General features: G+C 36.4%; 1 protein-coding gene across 1 annotated transcript in view; it reads right to left on the minus strand.

Moving 5' to 3' along the window:
- The window catches only part of LOC113227343, a 98,881-nt gene that overhangs the window by 33,314 nt on the left and 44,789 nt on the right, over positions 1-20,778 (minus strand). The window contains exons 27-46 of the mRNA XM_026460236.1: positions 20,548-20,733; positions 19,702-19,871; positions 18,438-18,652; positions 18,184-18,346; positions 17,441-17,666; positions 16,561-16,665; positions 15,797-15,908; positions 14,323-14,472; positions 12,786-12,904; positions 11,311-11,508; positions 10,140-10,319; positions 9,044-9,142; positions 6,880-7,032; positions 5,762-5,968; positions 4,212-4,370; positions 3,269-3,504; positions 2,834-2,945; positions 2,142-2,312; positions 780-922; positions 165-270 (exon numbers count right to left, since the gene is read on the minus strand). Of these exons, the coding sequence (XP_026316021.1) occupies positions 165-270; positions 780-922; positions 2,142-2,312; positions 2,834-2,945; positions 3,269-3,504; positions 4,212-4,370; positions 5,762-5,968; positions 6,880-7,032; positions 9,044-9,142; positions 10,140-10,319; positions 11,311-11,508; positions 12,786-12,904; positions 14,323-14,472; positions 15,797-15,908; positions 16,561-16,665; positions 17,441-17,666; positions 18,184-18,346; positions 18,438-18,652; positions 19,702-19,871; positions 20,548-20,733 (3,210 nt within the window). The remainder of the gene's footprint in view (positions 1-164; positions 271-779; positions 923-2,141; positions 2,313-2,833; positions 2,946-3,268; positions 3,505-4,211; positions 4,371-5,761; positions 5,969-6,879; positions 7,033-9,043; positions 9,143-10,139; positions 10,320-11,310; positions 11,509-12,785; positions 12,905-14,322; positions 14,473-15,796; positions 15,909-16,560; positions 16,666-17,440; positions 17,667-18,183; positions 18,347-18,437; positions 18,653-19,701; positions 19,872-20,547; positions 20,734-20,778) is intronic.

Below are 20,778 nucleotides of genomic sequence, written 5' to 3' on the forward strand. Positions count from 1 at the left end.
TTGGTAAAAATATTTAATTGTACGTACAATTAATCCCGTGAAAAACTGTAAAAAAAGAAGAGACTGCTGCGCAGTAGATTGCAAGATCGAAGTCATGATAAGTGTGGGTTAGTCGAGGAGGTAGGCATGACGAGGACATGGCAAAATTTGAGTATGGTAGATACCTTTATGTACAGGTCTCCAAGTAAAAAGCTCCATTTGAGATCACCATCGCCTTTCATGTCTGGTAGCTCGTACTTACACAGCAAATATCCTGTTTTAGGACCAAATCTGGAACAGAAAAGAGGCTTGTAGCAGTGTTATCTACGGTTACACATTTTTTTGAATTTTTGTTAATTTTTATAACGTTATAACTATTAATACAAAGATCAACAAAAAGATTACGAACACTCAGAAAAAACTCCTTTGATCCGGCCGGATTCGAACCGACGTCTTCTAGCTCACCAAATCAGACGCTATACCAACTAAGCCACGAAACGAACCCGTGGACCTCACGAATTTTTCAATGTGCTTGCGTCGTATCTTTGTATTTCATTTTTTCAACGACTTTTTAGTCGTAGCGCCATCTATGAAAAACCTATGAAAGTTTTATCACCCAGTTAGATATCTTTACAGTTACCAGCCCTGGCGAGAGATGTCGCTATTTACTGTATTTTAAATTTACCGAGTTTATAACGTTGTGATAGAAGCTGTATTTACTCTTTAGGATAAAAAGAAATAAATAAATTACCAAAAATCAAACTCGGGGTTTCGTCATGTATTCCTCAATCGATACTTACACGAAATCAGTATCTCCCTTGACAAACTGCAACCTCTTCAAGGGGGTAGCGGCTTGTACAGTCACTACTCTCCTTAGGTCGGGGTAGATGTCCACGCGAGACTTGAAGTAGATCTCTTTGTATTTCGAACGGGGTATATCGACCTGCGAATATATTAAAATATACCAATAAAGCTCATAACTGCTCCTTATACGTCTTTACGGACCGTTCCACGGTTTTCGGACACGGGAAAAAGTACTAACAATGTGTTGTAGATAATACATTTTTGCTTTATGGAGACTTTATTTTTAAAAGTACCTATGCATGCCGCATTCAGAATTTTAATAAGTTATACTGATTTAAACTTTCACGATTTATACACATTATTTGACTTTAAATTCGGGACTTAATTGTGTATAAAAACATATTTTATTTAGTGTCGAGGTAAAAAAAATATTTTAATAAGTTTCTTGCCTCATCTGGGAATCGGACCGACCAGCTAAAATATCCTATATTTTTATGATGCCGATCGAAAGAGTCTATTATGAGGATTTATTTCTTTTAACTAACATGGTATCTTAAATTTAAGGAACACCATGAAATTTTATTTTACATTTAATTTTGGGAAAATGAATTATGCGATTTACTGTCGATATACGAACTTTAAGATAGGGCTTCAGCTCATAACTGACGGAGAAGGAGTAAGTTATACAATTGACATAGAGTTAATTATGCTATGGTTACAAAAATTCGTTTTCATTCGTTACGCGGCCATGTAAATTGAACCTTATCCATCACATCGTCAACGCATAGCGCGACTGAAAATCGCTTGCCATCTCGCTTGCATGCATTGACCAGACTGGTGTAAGAAGCACAGTTAGTGTTTTGAAGTATTTCAATTGCAAAATACAGCTTGTATTTACTTTTGATTGTACATTTTCATTTTAATATAATGTAAAATTAATAATAATAATGACGCACACACTCATAGCCCCATACTAGGAAAATCCTGTGTCGCGGGTGCCATGGACACACACATAGACAACCACAAATAATACCCAAACTCACGACATAAATAAATGTAGGCCATACAAATATTTCTCTCGGCCCGGGAATTGAAACCGAGACCTCTGCGTGGCAGACCAGCATGGTAACCGTTCAGTCATGGAGGCAACTGATTTATATAATATATATATAAGGTCCACATTATTAGCTGATATAACAGCATGCTTAATATATGAAACCAAACAACTCTTATTGCGATCGTAATTACGTAGTAATACAGATGTATTGTTTTACAGTTTTTTGCTATGGCGATTTGAGTGGGTCTCACAGTAAAAGTTTTACGAATATTATACTGGTCTCGTGAGACGTAGTACTTACATTGAAGTTAATATCAGTGAAGTTATTTTGGAACTCTGCTTTGGCACGTACAGTGGCTTGCACTGGTCCAGCGAGGTGGGCGGACAGGCCGTATAGTGTGGGCGAGTTTTCGAACTTTATGGTCATCGTTGATGGCTCGCCTTTTCCCTTTGGCACTAAAGTTAGTGATATCTGTAATTTACAGTAAACGTGTGTATTGTAAATTGTTTTTTACAATACTTTCTTTTTATAGAATTAGAAAAAACGTAAACAAATAATGCAGTGATCATAAACCTTTTTAAAAAGTTTGCATATAATGTTCGTAGCCTCTGTTTCTTTAAATTTTTACCATAGTGCAAGTTTTTGAAATATGTTAAGTATGTAAAGATTAAAAGAAACGCAATAATTACATAAATGTAGTGAATATGTTGAGACTGTTTCACGGTATTTATTTAATTGCTTTGTTTACAAAATGATGGAATGAAAATTCAAAAATCTTTATTGATATTCACGTTATTTTGACTTGAGTAACATTTAAAAGTAAATACCGAAAGTTTTCGACTAGAGCGGTGTTGTTTGCTATGGTAAATGGTGCCGGCTAAAAAATTCAAAATTTTCTTCTGTCAAATCTAACAAAAACGAGTGGTAATCCACTTGCTCTGAAGTGAAGGCATGGATGAGGGTATATTTGTATGTGTTAGAATAGCACTTACATGAAGCGGTTCTCGGCTGAGTACTTTTCCTGTGATACCATACTCAATCGAGTCTGTTACAAACGAGCCTCGAATGTTGTCGCCTTCGAATTCGCTTATGATTTTCATTGCCCTGAAATTAATTTATTACCGTTTAATTTTATTTAGATTTAATTTACTACATTACGACACACGGCGCAATACAATAAAGTACAATTGGCGTACTTAATGCCATAATGCATTTATAAATCAATAATTGGATCAAACAGAAAAAAAAACAATAGGTTGTTGCTACACTTAAGACAAGAATAACAAAATGTAATAAGCCAAAAATTAATAGTAACAGCGATACCGTCATGCTCATGGTCGTTTAAGATTGTTGTAATTTGAAAACACAGTTCAATTAGTTTTATGTGGTTTATTTATGCTAGCGATCCATATGAGTGTATCACTAACCTGTATTTCTCTAAAGGTGTACTCAACGCAGCGCTAAAACTCGACTGTCTCTGGTCAGCCTTAAGCGAGTAAGTGTTATTCTCGCTGTTTAAATCCACAGTCAGCGTTTTATGTTCGTCATCTTGGTTGTACAATATTGATACATCAGAGGGTGAAAGGACAGGGACCAACGCGCCACGGGCTTTGAAGAACATATAGCGGTTTGGTGGCGGCCGCCAGGTTACATCAGCGAATAGCTGTGAATACAAACAATAATGCAGTTCGAGTTTAAAAATGCAATTCCACCAATTGAACAATTGTAATCGCTGTGATATTAGAAAACCATTGACCTACTACGACCAATCATTATCAATTTTTCTTTCAAGTTATGAATGTGTTAGTTTTCACAGCGGTTCTGATGGTAATGGAGTCTTAAGGCACTTCCATTGTTTTAGTTACATAGTTGCGATATAGAGAAACGAATTTTTGTTTAATTTCGAGTTTAAAAAAATATTATGTGGGTGGATGACGATTCCACCGCCGAGATGGAGATGCAAACACCGCATCACCAGTCAGCCCGTGACCACGGCCAGTGCAACCTGGCCGAAACCTACTCTAGGTGGCACAAGTGGAAAAAAGTGATGTCAAAAATACCTATTCGTTTGTGAACGTGTCTATTCCAAATGTTAGTATGCAATGCAACGTGAAGTTTAAAAGTATATAATTGCGAGTTCTTAGATGACGTTGATCACAGACATAGACAACCAGAAATTACACTCCAGCTCACGAGAGATATAAATGTAGGCCATACAAATATTTCTCTCGATTCGGGAATCGCACCTGGGACCTCTGCGTGTAGCCACGGTAGTAGTTGAACATGATGATAGAGTATTCTTAACAAACAAAAGAATCACGAATGTTGATTAAAAAAGTAAGTACTAGGTGTTGCAACCGTACAACTCACATAATTATTATGTTCTCCCTGCTCAACTTGTATTCCGCCACCGATCAAGTTCTCGGCATCCGAGAAGTCTTTCTTGAACATCATTTTGATATAGTAGTCGTCCAGATACGGCGAGGTCAAATTCAAACTGCCTGATGTTTCTACGAATGGGTCGTCTAGCTGTTAGGGAAAATATTGATTTGTTGTTTACATAATATGACAATAAGTAAAAACATGGATGATAATGATAATGCAAACAAATTCACAAGTTTTATATCATGTTTCACGAAAGAACACAAAAAAGGTGATTTGTGAAGCCAAAATAATACTCGATTACTGGTTAATTTATACAAACTGTCAATATTTGAACTATAAATTGCGCTAGATAAATGCGATAAGGTACAATTTTTAACATAAATGTTGACATTTTGTGCATCTTTAACAACATTATTACAAATTTATTGTTGTAATTTTCACGAGAAATCGATTCAAAGTTTTTAGAGTTTGTGATTATTATTCAGTACATTGTAGTTCAGGGAGCCTAAAAGGCCAAATCGTGCAATTCAGTTAAAAGCAATTCATTTACAGAGTTCCTTGTAAATCTGTAGCAATTCCTTCCGATGAATTGTATCCAATTCTTTTAATTTTGATTTTATAATATTCATAAATGGTTTATTACAAGAATTTACTGTAAATAAGTATATTCATCAATAAAACAACTACATAAGTCAATATTTTTTCTGAGACATCGAAGTGACTCGCTGAAATTCGGCGATTAATTGCTTACAACACTATTATTTAAGATAAAATAGCTTGAGGACGTAATTGTTTTCAGGACGTTTCGGAGTTACTCAAAATTGTATTTTATTTTGGAATAAAATAATATTGTGCACAAAGCTGTCTTTACTGTATTGAGTTAATTTACTTTAAAAAACATGACACATTGTTAATACAAAGGAAGGTTAACATATGGTACTTTGTGGGTTATGTTGATCGTGCAGCAGTCAACAACATAAACCAATAAAATACCAAACCGGAGTTATATTTCTTTGGCCCAGCAAGCAGACACTTTTATACTCCTATATCTGTTACCCTTAGAACAGGGTTTCTTAACCTGTAGTGATGATGAACCTCTAAGGGGTAATTAAGGGTAATCAATGAAGGCCAGAGTTCATGTCGAGCCTACTCAGTTTGTTGCGTTAATATAAACATTGGTATACAATATGTTGTGAGTGAATAGGTGCAGTGTACGTGAGCTTTTTGCATTTTGCACCATTTGACGCTATCCATTATAGGAGCGAGCGAGATTATTATTTATTATTAAAAATTTTATAAAAAGCATACTTTTTAATCTAAACCTGGCGGCACAACAAAAAACTGCGGTGTTTTATCCGTGCACCGCAAGAAGTTCTTCATCATCTTTTCGGAAAGGGTCCGTGGGCCCTTTGAAATTTTGAGAGGGGGTCCATGACTAGAAAAAGGTTAAGACTTCCTGCTTCAGAAGGTCTTCGCGGGTGTATCTGGTTGGATTTAGTGCGCACGTAGTCTTAGGGTAAGTCTAAGTCAAGTACCTCAAGGCGTCCTCTTGCGGCAACAGTGAACGACGGCATAGAGATATCTGCGGACATTTTCCACAGTGCGTCTTCCAGCCGTGCAGAAACTTGAGCGTCAAGCGCCGGCAGCACCGGCAAAGGCGTCACGATTCCTAATGAAGCGAGGTACGATTGGTACGTGTCGTCTTCCCCGCATTCGTACTCGTAGAATACTCTGTAGGATATCTGAAAGCAGTACAAGTTATCATTCGATTAAACCCCTCATACATAGACGATTCCTTATTCCAATCGATCGTCACTTCTTGTGGAATACAGATAATATTTAGGTTTTTTTTAAAAGAAAAGATAATAGGTATTTTGTTGCATATTTATTTTTTGACATTATAGTTGTTGATTTATACTTCGACACTGGAAAGGTAAAACGTCTAACACGTATTTGGATAATATTACAGAGACCGATTTAAAGTATTAAAAAAATCTTAGCTCTCAACTTATTTGTAATATAGAAAGCTGAAAGGTTCTAGTTTTCCATATAAGAAATAAAATTAGAGTTGCCTCCGTGGCCGAACGGTTGTCATACTGGACTGCCACGGAGAGGTCCCAGGTTCGATTCCTGGACCGGGAGAAATATTTGTATGGCCTACATTTATTTCTGTAGTGAGTTTGGGTGTAATTTGTGATTGTCTATGTGTGTGTCCATGGCACCCGCGACTCAGGGTTTCCCTAGTGCGGGGCTATGTTGAGAGTGTGCGTTATTATTATAGTAATGATTTTTTTTTCTTAAAAAGTTACTGCAAGTTAAACGTTTTACCTTTTATAAGGACACGTTTGCGCGCGCAACTTACTCCATGAGTCATGATACACTCACTACTGATGCGCACCGCGGCGTGCGCCGGCGACAGAGCAGTTTATACGTATTGTGTGTAGTCCCGCCCGCTGCGCTCCGACCGCGCGGCTTTCGATATTAGCATATAATAAGTAGGCCTTATGAATTAACTAATTAGATTTTTATACTGTCGGTGTTTTATTGTGAATCGATTTATAGATTGCAACTCCCTAACAGGGTGCTATCCATCCTTGTGCTATCCATGATGCAATTAAATAAATAAATACCTTTACAACTTCCATATACTTACCTCATGCCAATATGTACTATTATAAAGCAACGTAGTGCAAGTGATGTTGAACTTTGCACCTAACTCAATGTCGACCGTGTACACTGACTTCAGCTCCTTGATCGATGGAAATGGAGTCACAAGGGTCAATGTGTTTTGCATTATTGTGTAGGTCTAGAAAACAAAACAAAACAATAATATAATTATTAATACAAATATTCTTTCGATCCGGCCATTTTCTATGCGTTTGTTGTCGGATCTTTTTGGTTTTAACGACTATATAGCCGTAGCGCCATCTATGAGAAATCTATGAAAGTATTTCGCCACCCAGTTAGGTAACTTTACAGCTACCAACCCTGGCCAGAGATGTCGCTATTAAGTGTAATTAAATTAGTATTGAATTGGCATTCAATTATTTTTTGTGTAATTACTCTTCTAGTTTGTTATAATTATTAACACCAAGATCGAACTCAGAAAAGATTCCTTCGATCCGGTTGTATCCGAACCAATATCTTTCAGCAAACCGTGCCGGATGCTATGCCAACTATGCCACGGAACGAACTAGAGCCAATCTTAACAGGACAAAACCATTAATTTTCGACGCGATATTTAAATCCTAAAGATTTAATACTTCCTTTACTTAAATACGACTGAGAGAAAAGTGAAATCATTGCCTCTCCCATGAGCTTACAAAGTTTATAATAGGTAAAACATTCGTATGATAAATTGTGTGACCGCCAGAGGCGCTGTATAATTTTTACAATGTAAGTACAATATTCGTTACAAAATTGTTAAATATTTTGCACGGCCCCTAACGAATAGCAACACCTGAAACTTATAGTAGAGGACCAGCTTGTCATAGTAGTCTACCCTGGTTCTTCCTCCATCAAATGTCTTCAACATTTTTAAGTTTAGTTTGTCCCTATGTAAACTTTGGAATATTTTAAATAACACGTCTTATGAAAGTTTTTCTGTACCTAACTAGAACACGTCATACATATCCTGCCATAAAAAGAATTTCACCTAAAATATAGGATCTAAAAATCAGATTAATCTGATTATTAGATCCTTACTAATCTGATGATTAACGATTCTATCTCCACTTTAGATGTAACTACAGACGATGTTATTATATAATTTAAGGCTGAATTATGAACTAAATAAATATAGTAGTTTATGTGACTGTTACATAATGAAAGGCATTAAAATACGAGTGAGGGTTTAAGGTTAAGGGGAGAATTTCATGAAAACATCTCTCGAGTGTTTTAATGCCTAATTATGTACAGTTACATAGACTGCTTTATCTACACACATATTATAAGCTCTATGTGATGTGTTCAGGAACCGCATGTTACGACTGGTGAAATGGCGGCAAATAAAAACTTTTCTCACCCATGTCACACAATCGTAGTTTTTATTTTTAATTTATAGACTAACTAGAATCGGCCCCAACTATCATATCGTTCGATATCAACTAACGTGTGAAATTGTCAAAATTGTTTGCTACTGACATTTCATTTCGAATAAAACATCATCTCGACTGATATTAGAATTGAGGTCCAGTCAAATTGTTTGGTTTTTCAGAGATGATCGAAATTTGAATGTAATAATAACGTCTAATTCGATGTTTTTTTAAATTCGTTGTTATTATGAAGCAATAATAAAATTTTCACACAACAACAAAACAGTTTACCTTTATGCTGGTCGTAATTAGCGGTTTTTGAACACATTATAGAGAGTTTATGATATGTGTGGATAAATATTTTTATTTGCTTTTTATTTATTATTATCATAACAATCCGTGTAGTAAAGCCGCCGCCATAGTGATATATTGTGATAATTACTTCGACATTCATTCATTCTTTTCTTTTTTAAATACAATCGGCTGATTGGTCAATATATAATTTGTACAGTAAATCGTATATTTTAGCGCGAATTAAGAATGTATTCCACGTTGTTTAGTATCTTGGATAGAAAGAATCACCATTAAAGGTATTGTTCTGTCTTTATTTTTATTAAATATCATGACTTTTTCACTTCATTTTTTTAATGAAAATACTTATTATTATTCAAACAAAGAAAAACAACAACACAAAAAGAATCTACGGTCTGACTGGTCATGAACCAGAGTCTGTTGCCACACCGGGCATACGTATTAGCCATACAAAAGCAGATCTAAACTTACCTCTAGAACAAATATGTCCGTTAACACAATAGGCGGTTGGTTAGGAAGGTGTAAGGTCGCGTTCACTTCCAGGATATCTTCTTCGTCGACTCCTACGAACTGTAAAGAAAGTTAGAACAGGCTGCATGAGAGAGTATTTGGTATAAAGTATAACTTCCCATAGACTGAAGTAAGGGTGTAATTCTTTACGATTCATGATGAAGTTTAGTTAATTAAGTAACTATAACTTGCTTAAAAACAGTACAAGGATCCCTATGCATATGTCAGAGGTACCTAAAAACTAGCTTAAAAAAAAACTCGCGAAAGTGCTCTAGGACTCAACTGGCATAGTAACAGCATGGTGAATTAAGGCCTAATCCCGTATATTAAAGGACTCATTCTCAGAAGTGCGATGTACTAATCTTATTAGCATAATTTAGTAGCAGTAGAGTTCTTTGTGAAAGAGTTCGTCCAGGGAAGTACTGCCGTCAAGCAGCAATGTGAGCATTATTACTGCGTTCCGGTTTTGGAGTGTAACGGTGCTGGTGAAATTTGTGAAAATCGGTGATGCTTTTCAACTTATGTCTCAGGGAGTCGCGCGTAGTGGCAGTGCCTCTCAGATCTCCGCGATTTAAATCTCTGAGCGGTACTGCAACTGTTATGGGCAGGCGTGTCGCTTGCCACAACGCGCACGACTCGCTCGTCCCATCAGTTAATATCATAAAAAATACACACAGGACTTGACTTTTTAATCACCGTTCATATTTTTTCCAGGCACTAGGTATTATCAAGACTCAAGATTTTGATAAAAAAAAAGAACCGGTAGATCAATTTTCGACCCCTCCTACGTAAAGTATCGTACGTCGAAATTGCCAAGTTTACAGGGGAGAGTTTTAAAGTTCTGAATCCACTGAAATGAACGTAACACGTGACTTTAGCATTTCTCAGTTTTATTCGGCACAGCCCGTTACTCTATTCGATGATCACTCTTTCAGTGAATTCAGAACTTTAAAACGCTTCCCTTTAAACTTGGCAATTTCGACATACGATATTTTACGTAGGAGGGGTCGATTTATATTTTTAGCATGTTGGTAATGGTAAAAATAAAAAAACTTACCTTCGTAAGATGCGCGTTGAAAGTGATACTAGGATAGTATAAGGTGTCGAGTACGACGCGACCAGTCGTATCGAAATTATCTATGAGTGTATCGTGTAATTCCGTTTTGTGTTTGAACTTTTCCTGGAGAACTTCTACAAGACCCTTGCCATTGTCTTTTAGGAGAATTGCTATGCCGAACTGGAAGGGAAGAATCTCAGATAGTTAGGCCGTACAATGAACACTGTTTGGCAGAAAGCGGGTTGTAATGGTAAATATGCTTATACGGTTAAAACGTAATATTTTCTGATTAGGAGTTTTTGTGATATGCCTTGCAGTTACAACAATTGTGTATAAAACATTTTCTTAAATTCTGCCTCTGCCTCTGAACTGCCTCGGTGGTCGAACGGTTACCACGCCGGACTGCCACGCAGAGGTCCCAGGTTCGATTCCCGGGCCGGGAGAAATATTTGTATGACCTACATTTATTTCTCTCGTGAGTTTGGGTGTAATTTGTGGTTGTGTATGTGTGTGTCCATGGCACCCGCGACACAGGGTTTCCCTAGTGCGGGGCTATGTTGAGTGTGTGCGTTATTATTATTATTATTATTATTATCTATTCTGTTAATACTTGCTTAAGTGCTTCTATTTTCGCGATTACCCTCGGCAATCATCGGATTTCCGAACGCACACGAATATTAATTTCCACTATAATAACTTGAATTTTGACAAATGTACTTTATTGTAGTTTTGTTTTATATAACATTTACTCCACTTCAATAAGCAAGTTAACAAAAATATAAAGTAAATAAAATGTGCCTCTTATAGATAACTAAAAATGAATATTTTTCCGGTTATTAATCATTTCAATTCAGTCCGTATCTAAACGCATTTCTTCATCTGACATAGCTAAATTAGATGGCGAACACGCCAACGATGGAATAATCACGCTGTAAATTATCTTTCGTGACTGTAACTTTAGCGGCTTTCCTCCCAATAAGTAAAAAATGTAATAGCAACTCTATATATGGAAGTATATAGAGTCGACTGAAAGCGTCCGGTCTGTTCTAATGGCAAAGAGCATCTGAATAAAATCCGATGAAAGTATAATAGTGCAATAACACTTTGAATTGATATTCAAAGTGTTATTATATTACAGCCTGTATATTATTTATGTTATCTAGTTTTTTACCTTGTGTTTAGAAAGTCGTATAGACAATTCAGTATCCAGTCCCGGGCCGTATACATTCTTAAGCACTAAACCGTTTTCTTCAAATCCTTCCAACGGTGTGTACAGTTTGTATAGATAAACAAAGTTGATCGGTGATCGCCATTGCCATATGCCTGTGAAACCGAAGTCCATGGTCCCCCAGCCTACGCGAAAATCGACCTGGAGAGAGGGTTAAAGTTATTACTTACTTACTGGCTTTCATTACAACAACAATATCTGTTGTCTATTAAGAATAACAAGCGGTGGAAACAGTGATTGTAGAGGTAGTGACGATGCGTGGGGGAGTGGCAATTGTTCTGGTGGTAGTGATTGTGGTATTAGATTTAAATAATAGCATTAGAGTCAGTGGTCGTAATGGTGTTGAGTTGTAATGGTAACAGCGAATGTACCTATTGGTGGTGTTGGTTGAATGATGGTCGTAACGGTTGTGGAGATGTTGACAGTTGTAGAGGTTTATGGTACAATGACTACAGTGCATAGACAACTATAAGAGTGCAATACCTGTCACGTTAATAGATTTAAAAAAATTGTTATTACTGTCCATCAAACACGTTTCCAACAAAGGTATTATTACACTATACTAAGGTATTATACGTAGCTCCTGCCAGGTAGGTTCTGGCTGAAAATCACTCAGTTTACTGAGCTCAGTATCCTCGCCTCACATTTGTGACCATAGATATAGTATTGCGTTTTTAGTTACTATTTATATGTAAGATTTTTAACCGACTTCAAAAAAAGGAGGAGGAGGTTCTCAATTCGACTGTATGTTTTTTTTGTATGTATGTTACACAATAACTTCGGTATTTGTGAACCGATTTTCATGATTCTTTTTTGTTGGAAAAAGGGTACCTCTATAGTGGTCTCATTTAATTTTGAAGAAAACAATCCACCTCTAAGAGTCACGCATCAAGATTCATTTTTATAAATAGCGCCTAAATTTTATTAGAAGGAGCAATTATTTTAATGGTTGATTTTGCTATTCTCCAATTCAATGCGTTTTTCTCTCTTAATATACTTTGAGTAGTGAGAACCGATTTTTATCATCTCCTGTATCAAGTCCCGTATAGTGGCGAAATAGGGGATGAATCCGGGTGAATGGATTGCGCACTTTCCGGTAACTGATTTCAATAAAACTTGGTAATCATATGTAATTCCACGTACTTTTGAGGTCGGTTTTTTTAGTACTCTGTACTGAGATTATGCATTTGCATGTTTTGTTTTTTTTTTTGTGTGTGTGGCAAATAAATGGAATTTGGAATTTGGTATTACACGATTACTATCGTAACGAATAGAAGGATTTTTCAGAACACCACCAAATATAGAACAGAGAATCAGTACTGAATTGTTCTCATGTAAGGCGCCACTGTGGTTCGTCTTTAGATGGAGGTTTAATATTGTCCTTATTAACATATATGTTGACAAGCGATAGAACTTACCTCTTCCGTAGCTCGCTTGGCAGTAACCATAGCCCTGTTCAGATATTGTATGGGTAGAGCAACATGGCCGAATATGTGGAAGTCTTGAAGACTGTACAGCTTTAGTAATACTTCGATACCTATGTAGAAATACGTGAAATTAATAGGTAATCTATCTTGTTGTTAAACTGACAGTGGTCCTTTTAGTACAGATGGAGTCGCGAAAAAATGTAAATTTTGTACTCCTGTACTTTAGTTTGTCATTTATAATTTCATAAACCATGTCACAAAGGCGCTCCTTTTAGTTCAGAATCAAAATTGTATTGTCTATGGTATTCGTTCGTGAAATGAAAAAATCTTTTCTTCAAAAAAAGAACGTTGTATTTTTGCTAATTAAAATACAAATATGACACTACTCAAATATTGGTTGTGTTTAATTATTTTATTTACTCGTAGAAAAATTATTGTACGCAATCATTACATAATTAGGTTTTAAAATCTCGTACCAATTACTTAGGCCACTCGGTAAAGCCTTGTGGCCTAAACACGGTGCTCGACTTTAAGAACCTTCATTATATAACATTGCATAAAATACTATTTTGTATTTTATGTGATTGATTCACGAGCTTCTTTTAATAGCGGGTGGAGGGGCGCATTATCCACGGATTACTTGATTTTACAACATGGATTTTTTAATACACATACTATAGAATAGGTAGCAAACCAATCTTCGTATAGTATAATCTTGGCAAATTTTCATAATTGTGCAATATTTATTTTATTGCATATTCTTTTTTCGTGAAAATGCTCCACTAGTCTGTTATGATTATTGATACAAAGATCTAACAAACACAAAGAAAAAATTCTTCGATCTGACTGAACTCGAACCAGCGTCGGTTGTCTCACCGTGGCTACCGCTCTTATCAATTGAGCTACAGACCGAGTCAGCAGATCTTATGAATTTATCCATGTGCTTGTTGTAGATCTTTATTCTGGGTTTAAACTGCCACCTGTGAGATTTTTCATAAATTTATCATTTATTGATTTCATAATTTTATATCTTTACAATAAAACATCACTTTATAAACTTTGTAGTAATATTGCTAATATTACATTTAGAAGACTCAGGTGTGATATATGTATAATATAATATTAATTAGACAACATCACATACGTTGCTCTGATCCCAAAGTAAATACCAAAGCACTCGTGTTATAGAAATCGGAAACAACGAAGATACTACAAACACCCAGACCTGAGACAATATAGTAAAAGTTAGTTTTCTACATTAACCCGACCGGGAATCGAACCTCAGAGATGGCTATACTATGAAAACGGGTGCGCAAGCCTCTCTACCGCGGAGCTCGTGAGAGAACTTGCCAAACTCAAAATTTTTTTGTAATATGTCTGTATGTAACTTTAAAGGAACTTAAATTGAAGAAACTGGTATTGACTTAGGTTTCAATTCGTTTACCGGCGAAGACGACAAACCCGTCTATTCCTTATACCAAACTTGGCGCCTTTATCACATGTCGAGTTTCAAGTGAAATTGTATTACCTGTAACAGAGTTTGGAGTAACCACCATAGCGACTAAATGTCTATCAGATTCGACGAAACCGAATCGCGCCGTCGTTTGTCCCAAATCCAGCGCCATGGGGCTGGTCACGTTCACAGTGAGCATGCAGTTGGTTATGCGACGCATGTGACCTGTGGGGTGGAATTAATTATTCGAGCGTGATTATCTTCAACGCAAAAAAAAGCGATCCAGACTTTGGATCCTCGTCATGTTTCGGCATTTTAAAGTTCTCATGGGTGCCAGCCGATAAGTCGGTGACCTAAATGCAATGATCTTATACTGTGGCTCTAGCGAAAAGGGGTACAAGTAAAAAACCCAACTTCACAAGAAGACGCGAAAAACAGTTAAAGCTTGATATGATACCTAAGCATTAAATGTCTTTCGCGTTTGCTTGTAAAGTTAGATTTTTTACTTGTACCCCTTTTCACTACAGCTGCTGTCGCCTAAATGTTAACTACGTAATATATGTCCCAAGAGACTAACTATGTGTGTATCGGAATGTCGAACATATTATCTTTTGAGATAGTACAATTTAGGTATAAACGGTGTATTATGTCAATCAAACGAGGTTTTGCATAGAGCCTAGAGCACCTCAACCTTGATACTTAAGATTTAAATTCAGTTGTACGCAACTTGGAGTAAGAACGGTGCAAAGTGTTAAGCTCGATGTGCTCTGTTATAAATCAACAACTTTATCATAAAGAATCCGGTGAGTTGTTCACATACATAGTGTATTTTTTGAAAATGGAGTAAAATGACAGTTAATTGCGCAAAAGTGTTGCCCGTTTGCAAGCAGCTAGTGATTGCAGTCGATAAATATTTTATCGACTATCGACTGCATGTTGGTCACGCTTATGCAATAAATAGCCCAACTTGTTTAATTTCAATCGTCATCAGCCCATTATTCATCCAACTGCTGGGCACAGGTTAATTTGAATTGTCAATTTTTGTAAGTTACAACTACATATATATACTGCATTTACAAGTATGATTATCAAAAATACAGGGAGGAGATATATTTTAAATTTTTCACGCTAATTCAATACGCATAGATAGTCAAATCCGCTAGTTTGTACTAAAATTTATACGAATAAAAATTGATTTCGATGGTAGTAGGCTAACTGTCAAAATAAGAACGAAGAAGGCAATAACGCAAATAGTAATTTTACTAAAACGTCGTAACATTCACAATTCAGACATTTTTGGCAAAATTCTACCTTTTATCATAATCTATCGATAAAACAGTCGATCATAACTACACGACTATTTAAAATTTTATAATATCATTATAAAATTACAAATATCATTTTAGTCCGTCTCCAAAAAGTCAAGACTATAGTCGACCTCCCTAAAACAGTCATTTTACTTAAATTAGATATATCAAAGTATGGAATCATTAGACTAATTACCTCCTAATCTCAGTTCTCCCGAAATAATCACAACAAAGTATCTTACCAGTAACGTAAATGTTGACAATTTTCTTCTCTAACTGCAGTAGAGTGACACCGTAGAGATCTCTTTTGTGTCCAAGTCTGAATTTTGTATCCAGCTGCCCGTTTCTGTAGTCCTGTATGAGTTACGAATCAATTGAAATATATTTATTTCGTAGGTAATCAAAATACATTAAAGCAATTTGAAAAATGCTTAGCGTATAGTATACGTGTTCTATTTAGTTCGTTGATATAAAAAAAATATCATTGGTATATGTAAAGTACATATTGAATACAGCGGTTTTCTTGTAACCTTTCGAGGTAAGTTTGTGTTTTTTTTCCATCGTGAAAATGTTTAGGAATTTGGTTTTCACACCATATCTGACACTGGACAAAAACCACGAAAAAAATGTCCCAAGTCAACCTATTTAAGCGTAGTGACATATAAAGGAATATGAAAAAGCTAAAACGTTGAATTTAAATTGTAATATTATCGCAGTACTGTCTAATTTTGCTTGCTTCGCTGTCAGTCGAACAAACGAAGACTAAAGCGTGAATGACGCTCTGTATACGATTTTAACGCCCTATAAGTTCGGACACTTTTTAGCGCGGACCCGACGTCCATATAATTGTAAGTCAATGATTTTACTATATATGTTTTCCAAACTGATTGATTCAACACTTTTACTGTTTTAGCCATTCGAGTCTTGCTTCATATGCTTACTTCAAAAACGTAGCATTCTACAATACTGCGTTGGTATATAAAGACAGCGATATAGGTATACTCACTTTGAACGGAGTTATTAATTTAACAGTGCCAGTAACGTTGTTCTCCTTTTCTCCTTTATCCAATTTCCAAGACGATTTTATCATAAGGAGTCCGTCTTCGTTGTACTGTAAAAACGTCGTTAGTTTTAAAATTTTCTAAGCGAATACAACTTAAAAAAAATCGATAGTTCATGGGTAATAGGTACAACTAAACGAGAATTAGGTTGAAAATGAGTTATATGCAATAAATTTTGTAAAAATAATATTAGGTCCATCAGGCCCTGTACTCTCGTTCGACGTCCGACATCCGTCCAAAGCAATTATTGTCAAATAAGTAATACTCGATAAAATTAAGAGTCGCCTGTTGCGAATGAATCTTCGTACTTGGCATTGTTTTTTATGTGCTCGAGTATTACTTATTTGACAGTAATTGTTTTGGGCGGAAAACGAGGGTAACCACCCTGCCCCAATAAGTGATTTTTCAGAAAAAAATGGACTGACATACGATGGACTTTCTATTATTATTAATTTTATCCACAGATTAACAATTTACATAGATTACAAGTATAAATTGTAAATTCTAAAGACCTTACTTTCTTTTCTATCACTAGCATCGTTTTATCTTTCCACTGTCGATATAGGGCAAACTGGTTAATTTTTTCAGAATATGTCGCGACATGTCAAAACTTTTCCTGACTGTCAAAGATGGCAGGTTATATAGACTTACGATAAACAATCCGATAATCTTCTTAATCCAGAATTGCCACTTCTATATACATAATATGTACATCCAGATAGCGAGAACGTCGCGACAGAAAGTTTACTTACGGGCCTTCTAATATTATGCCAAAATTTTATTGGCTAGACATAACAAATACATTAAATATATAATTTTTTTTACCTGAAAGCTTAATAAAGTCTCGGCTTCCTTCTTCCAAATCTGCTTATGCTTAGCGATCGCAGCGGCTCTAGGTAAAGTGGGTATAGTCGAATTGATGATCGCGCTGATTTCGCCCGAAAACTCGTTAGCTTTGAACAGATAATCTCCTAGCAAACTGAAGGCGAGGTAGTCCTCCTGCCAGTTCATACTTCCGTTTATTGCTTGGAGATTGTCGTGGTAACGCCAACTGTGGGTAAAGGTAAATATGGCAAACATTTGTTAGGGTTCTCTTATTTGACAAAATTTTATTAAAATTATACTAAGGGCGCGTTCCCATTATGTCGTGACGACAGATAGTCGTGCAGTTTAAAGTGTCGTGACTTGTATATTTAAATGAAGTTATTACATACAGTACAACACGATTAACTGTCCTGTGATGTGTCTGTCCGTGTTTCGTCAGAGGCTCAAAAAAATATGGCTGAGTATATTTTACAGGAAGTCGTTCACATATGTCCGTGTCCGGGCTGGCGGCAGGACGGGCCCGGAGTTCATACAAACCAGCACGGCGCGTTCACGTCTCAGACACGGCCCTGATGTGTGTGAATAGTCCTTAATAAACTATGCACACCGTCCAACAAAGCTTTTGGTTTATGAGGTTAATTTTCCACTGGTGGTCATATAATAACGTGAAATCAAAATCTCTCCCGTCGGGCAACAAATTATGACCATTTTGAGATCGCCGAAATGAACGAAATTCTACTCACATAACATTAAAGCTAGTATCCTGCCAGCCACCAAAAGGCGTCTTCAAGCTGGATATTAAAGCGTAGACGGTTTCGTTGTTGACTTCTGAGTACATTTTGACGCGCCACAAGATGTTTGCTTCATTCGACCAGCTTGTGCGGACGTGCCATTGGCAGAACCAGTCTGAAAGAGGCAATAAAATAAATGGATAAATAAATAATAATGTTTTAGACAAAAACATTAATTACCTGGTATTTGTAGTTTTTTTACTTACCTCTAAGTAGAAATTCAAAATCTCCATTAACAAGTCGTCCGGGATAGTAAAAAGTGACGTAACCGCCATGATGCCAGGTTCCCTTGTTGTCTAGCTGAATGTCAATGCTGACTTTTTGCGATGGGTCTCTGTTGGCGTCCCAGTTGAATGCAGCCGCTAAGCGTTTTTGTTTTGGGGTTGCCCAGCGTTGGTAGGAGAGGTGAAGATCACGCAATCTTTGAAAAACATTACGTTATTATGTAATGGATGCTTAAGTGAGGGCGCCGGCTGTACCACGAGTATAAATAATTAATAGATTCAGGCGTTACTTTGCGGAAATCCATGTCAATAAAAATGGAAGTAAATCAATTTCCTACCCCGCGAATCCAGTGAAGGTTAAATCGCGGAAAATAGCTGCTCTTGAGTTGACTTTTTTTTTTGGTAAAAGTTTAATCCTAGTGGATTAATAATTGTATTAACTATTATTATATTATACTAGATATTGATCTAGTCTGCAAAAGTGGCGCGCCTGTGGCGCAACAGTGGCACTGCAGCTGCGCTTCCAAATATTTTGTATGTTTCTCAGTAGAGTACTAAAAAAATCGACCTCAAAAGTTCATGAATTACATCTATTTGCCAAGTTTTATTGAAATCGGTTACCAGAAAGTGCGCGAAACCGGATTCATCCCCTAGACCACCCTTAGAGATGGAATATTGTCTTTAAATTTAAATGGGATCATTACTGAAGCTAAAAGTTACCGCGTAATATACATACAAAAAAAACATGCAGTCGAATTGCGAGCCTCCTCCTTTTTTCACGTCGTTTAAAAATTACTTCAATAAGTGTCTAACTTGAAGATAAACCATGGACTAAATATAACCCTATTATAAAACGAAGTTGAACACTAAACCATGGATTATCTATGGTCTTAAAGTTAACTTTAACCCACGAGACCATACGAGACTCTTAGTTTATTTATGGAGTAATTCTGTATTTTAGTCAAACATCAATGAGTACCTGTTTTAAGGTTGGCGTTGCTTTTATTAGATGCTTATTATTTTGACGACCTCGGTGACCCAACAGCACGTACTGTGGGTGCTGGGTGGGTAGGTCTCGTGTTCGATTCTAGGGCTAATTTAGGAAATTAACTTTTCTGAATTGGTTCTGTTCTGGTTGTTATGCATGGTGTCCCGGAGTGAATTCCATTGCTCTGGTACTCATAGTACAGGGAATTGTCTAGTTTGAGATCAGGCAATTAAATTAGTCTTTTAATCAAATACTTACTGGTCAAAATGAACATCCATATTAAAATTAGTGTTATTATTGAGATCAGCGTTCAAATTCACACTGTAAGCCTTCCCGTTAACGTCCAATTCTGCGTACGCCGTGAAATTCTGCGTAGATAGCAGTATGTAGCGCATAAGTGTTCTGTATTTGTCGTCGTTGTATTCGCCCTTAAAATGAAATATTTAGCTGAATTTTAAACAGGCAATAAAAACTAACCTTTGCCGTATAACCTGATTTTAAAACCAGTTCGTAAATATTACACATTGACCTATATTGCATCGGTAAGTTCCTTTCGGAAGTTTGGCATATTCTTCAAACGATAATGTCGTCACGATCTAGTGGGAACAGCTAGACACGACAGTCGTTCAACGACAAAATAAACGTCCACAACACAGTCACGAAAGATAGTCGTGATATGGAAACAGGCTAGACGCGACAGTCATACAACGATAAACAACACGTTACGATATAATGGGAACGCGCCCTTAGCCTCAGTTCGCTGCAATTTCATTTGTGTTCGGGAGCAAAGCAGAGGACATTAAATTTATCAATGTATTTTATTCAATTTGAAGGTATAAATTGTATTGCTCTAAGACCGACCTCGGATCATCGCGGCATATTTCTCTCTGCGTCTCAGAGCATTGAAATTTATACCTTATTGTAATAATAATAGCATAAAATATACATTGACAAATTTAAAGTTATCTGCCTTGCCGTCTGCCGGTTCGCACTGGTCCTTATCATTTCCCATTCACAAATGTGGGTTACTTAGAAATTAACGTTACAGTCATCTTCGACGAGTATCAAAACATTTTGTACGATATTTTCTGTCAGCAGTATTACCTGACCGATGAATGTGATCTGTCGATTATCTTGAGTAAATCTCGCATCGACAGCAATGTCTTTAAAGTGTTTACTGTTCATTAAAAGTTTTAGACGATGCGACGCCATGTTGGTTTTTGATTGATCCTGATATAACGCGTCTATGTTGAAGTCTACGCCAGTGAACCACACACCGACTGCGTTTACCTGGGGAATAAAAGACTTACTTAGTACTGTGCGTATAAGTTAAAA

The sequence above is a fragment of the Hyposmocoma kahamanoa genome, unplaced genomic scaffold (assembly GCF_003589595.1).
Source record: "Hyposmocoma kahamanoa isolate Upper Pololo Valley unplaced genomic scaffold, ASM358959v1 210, whole genome shotgun sequence".
In the NCBI taxonomy this organism is placed as follows: Eukaryota; Metazoa; Arthropoda; class Insecta; order Lepidoptera; family Cosmopterigidae; genus Hyposmocoma; species Hyposmocoma kahamanoa.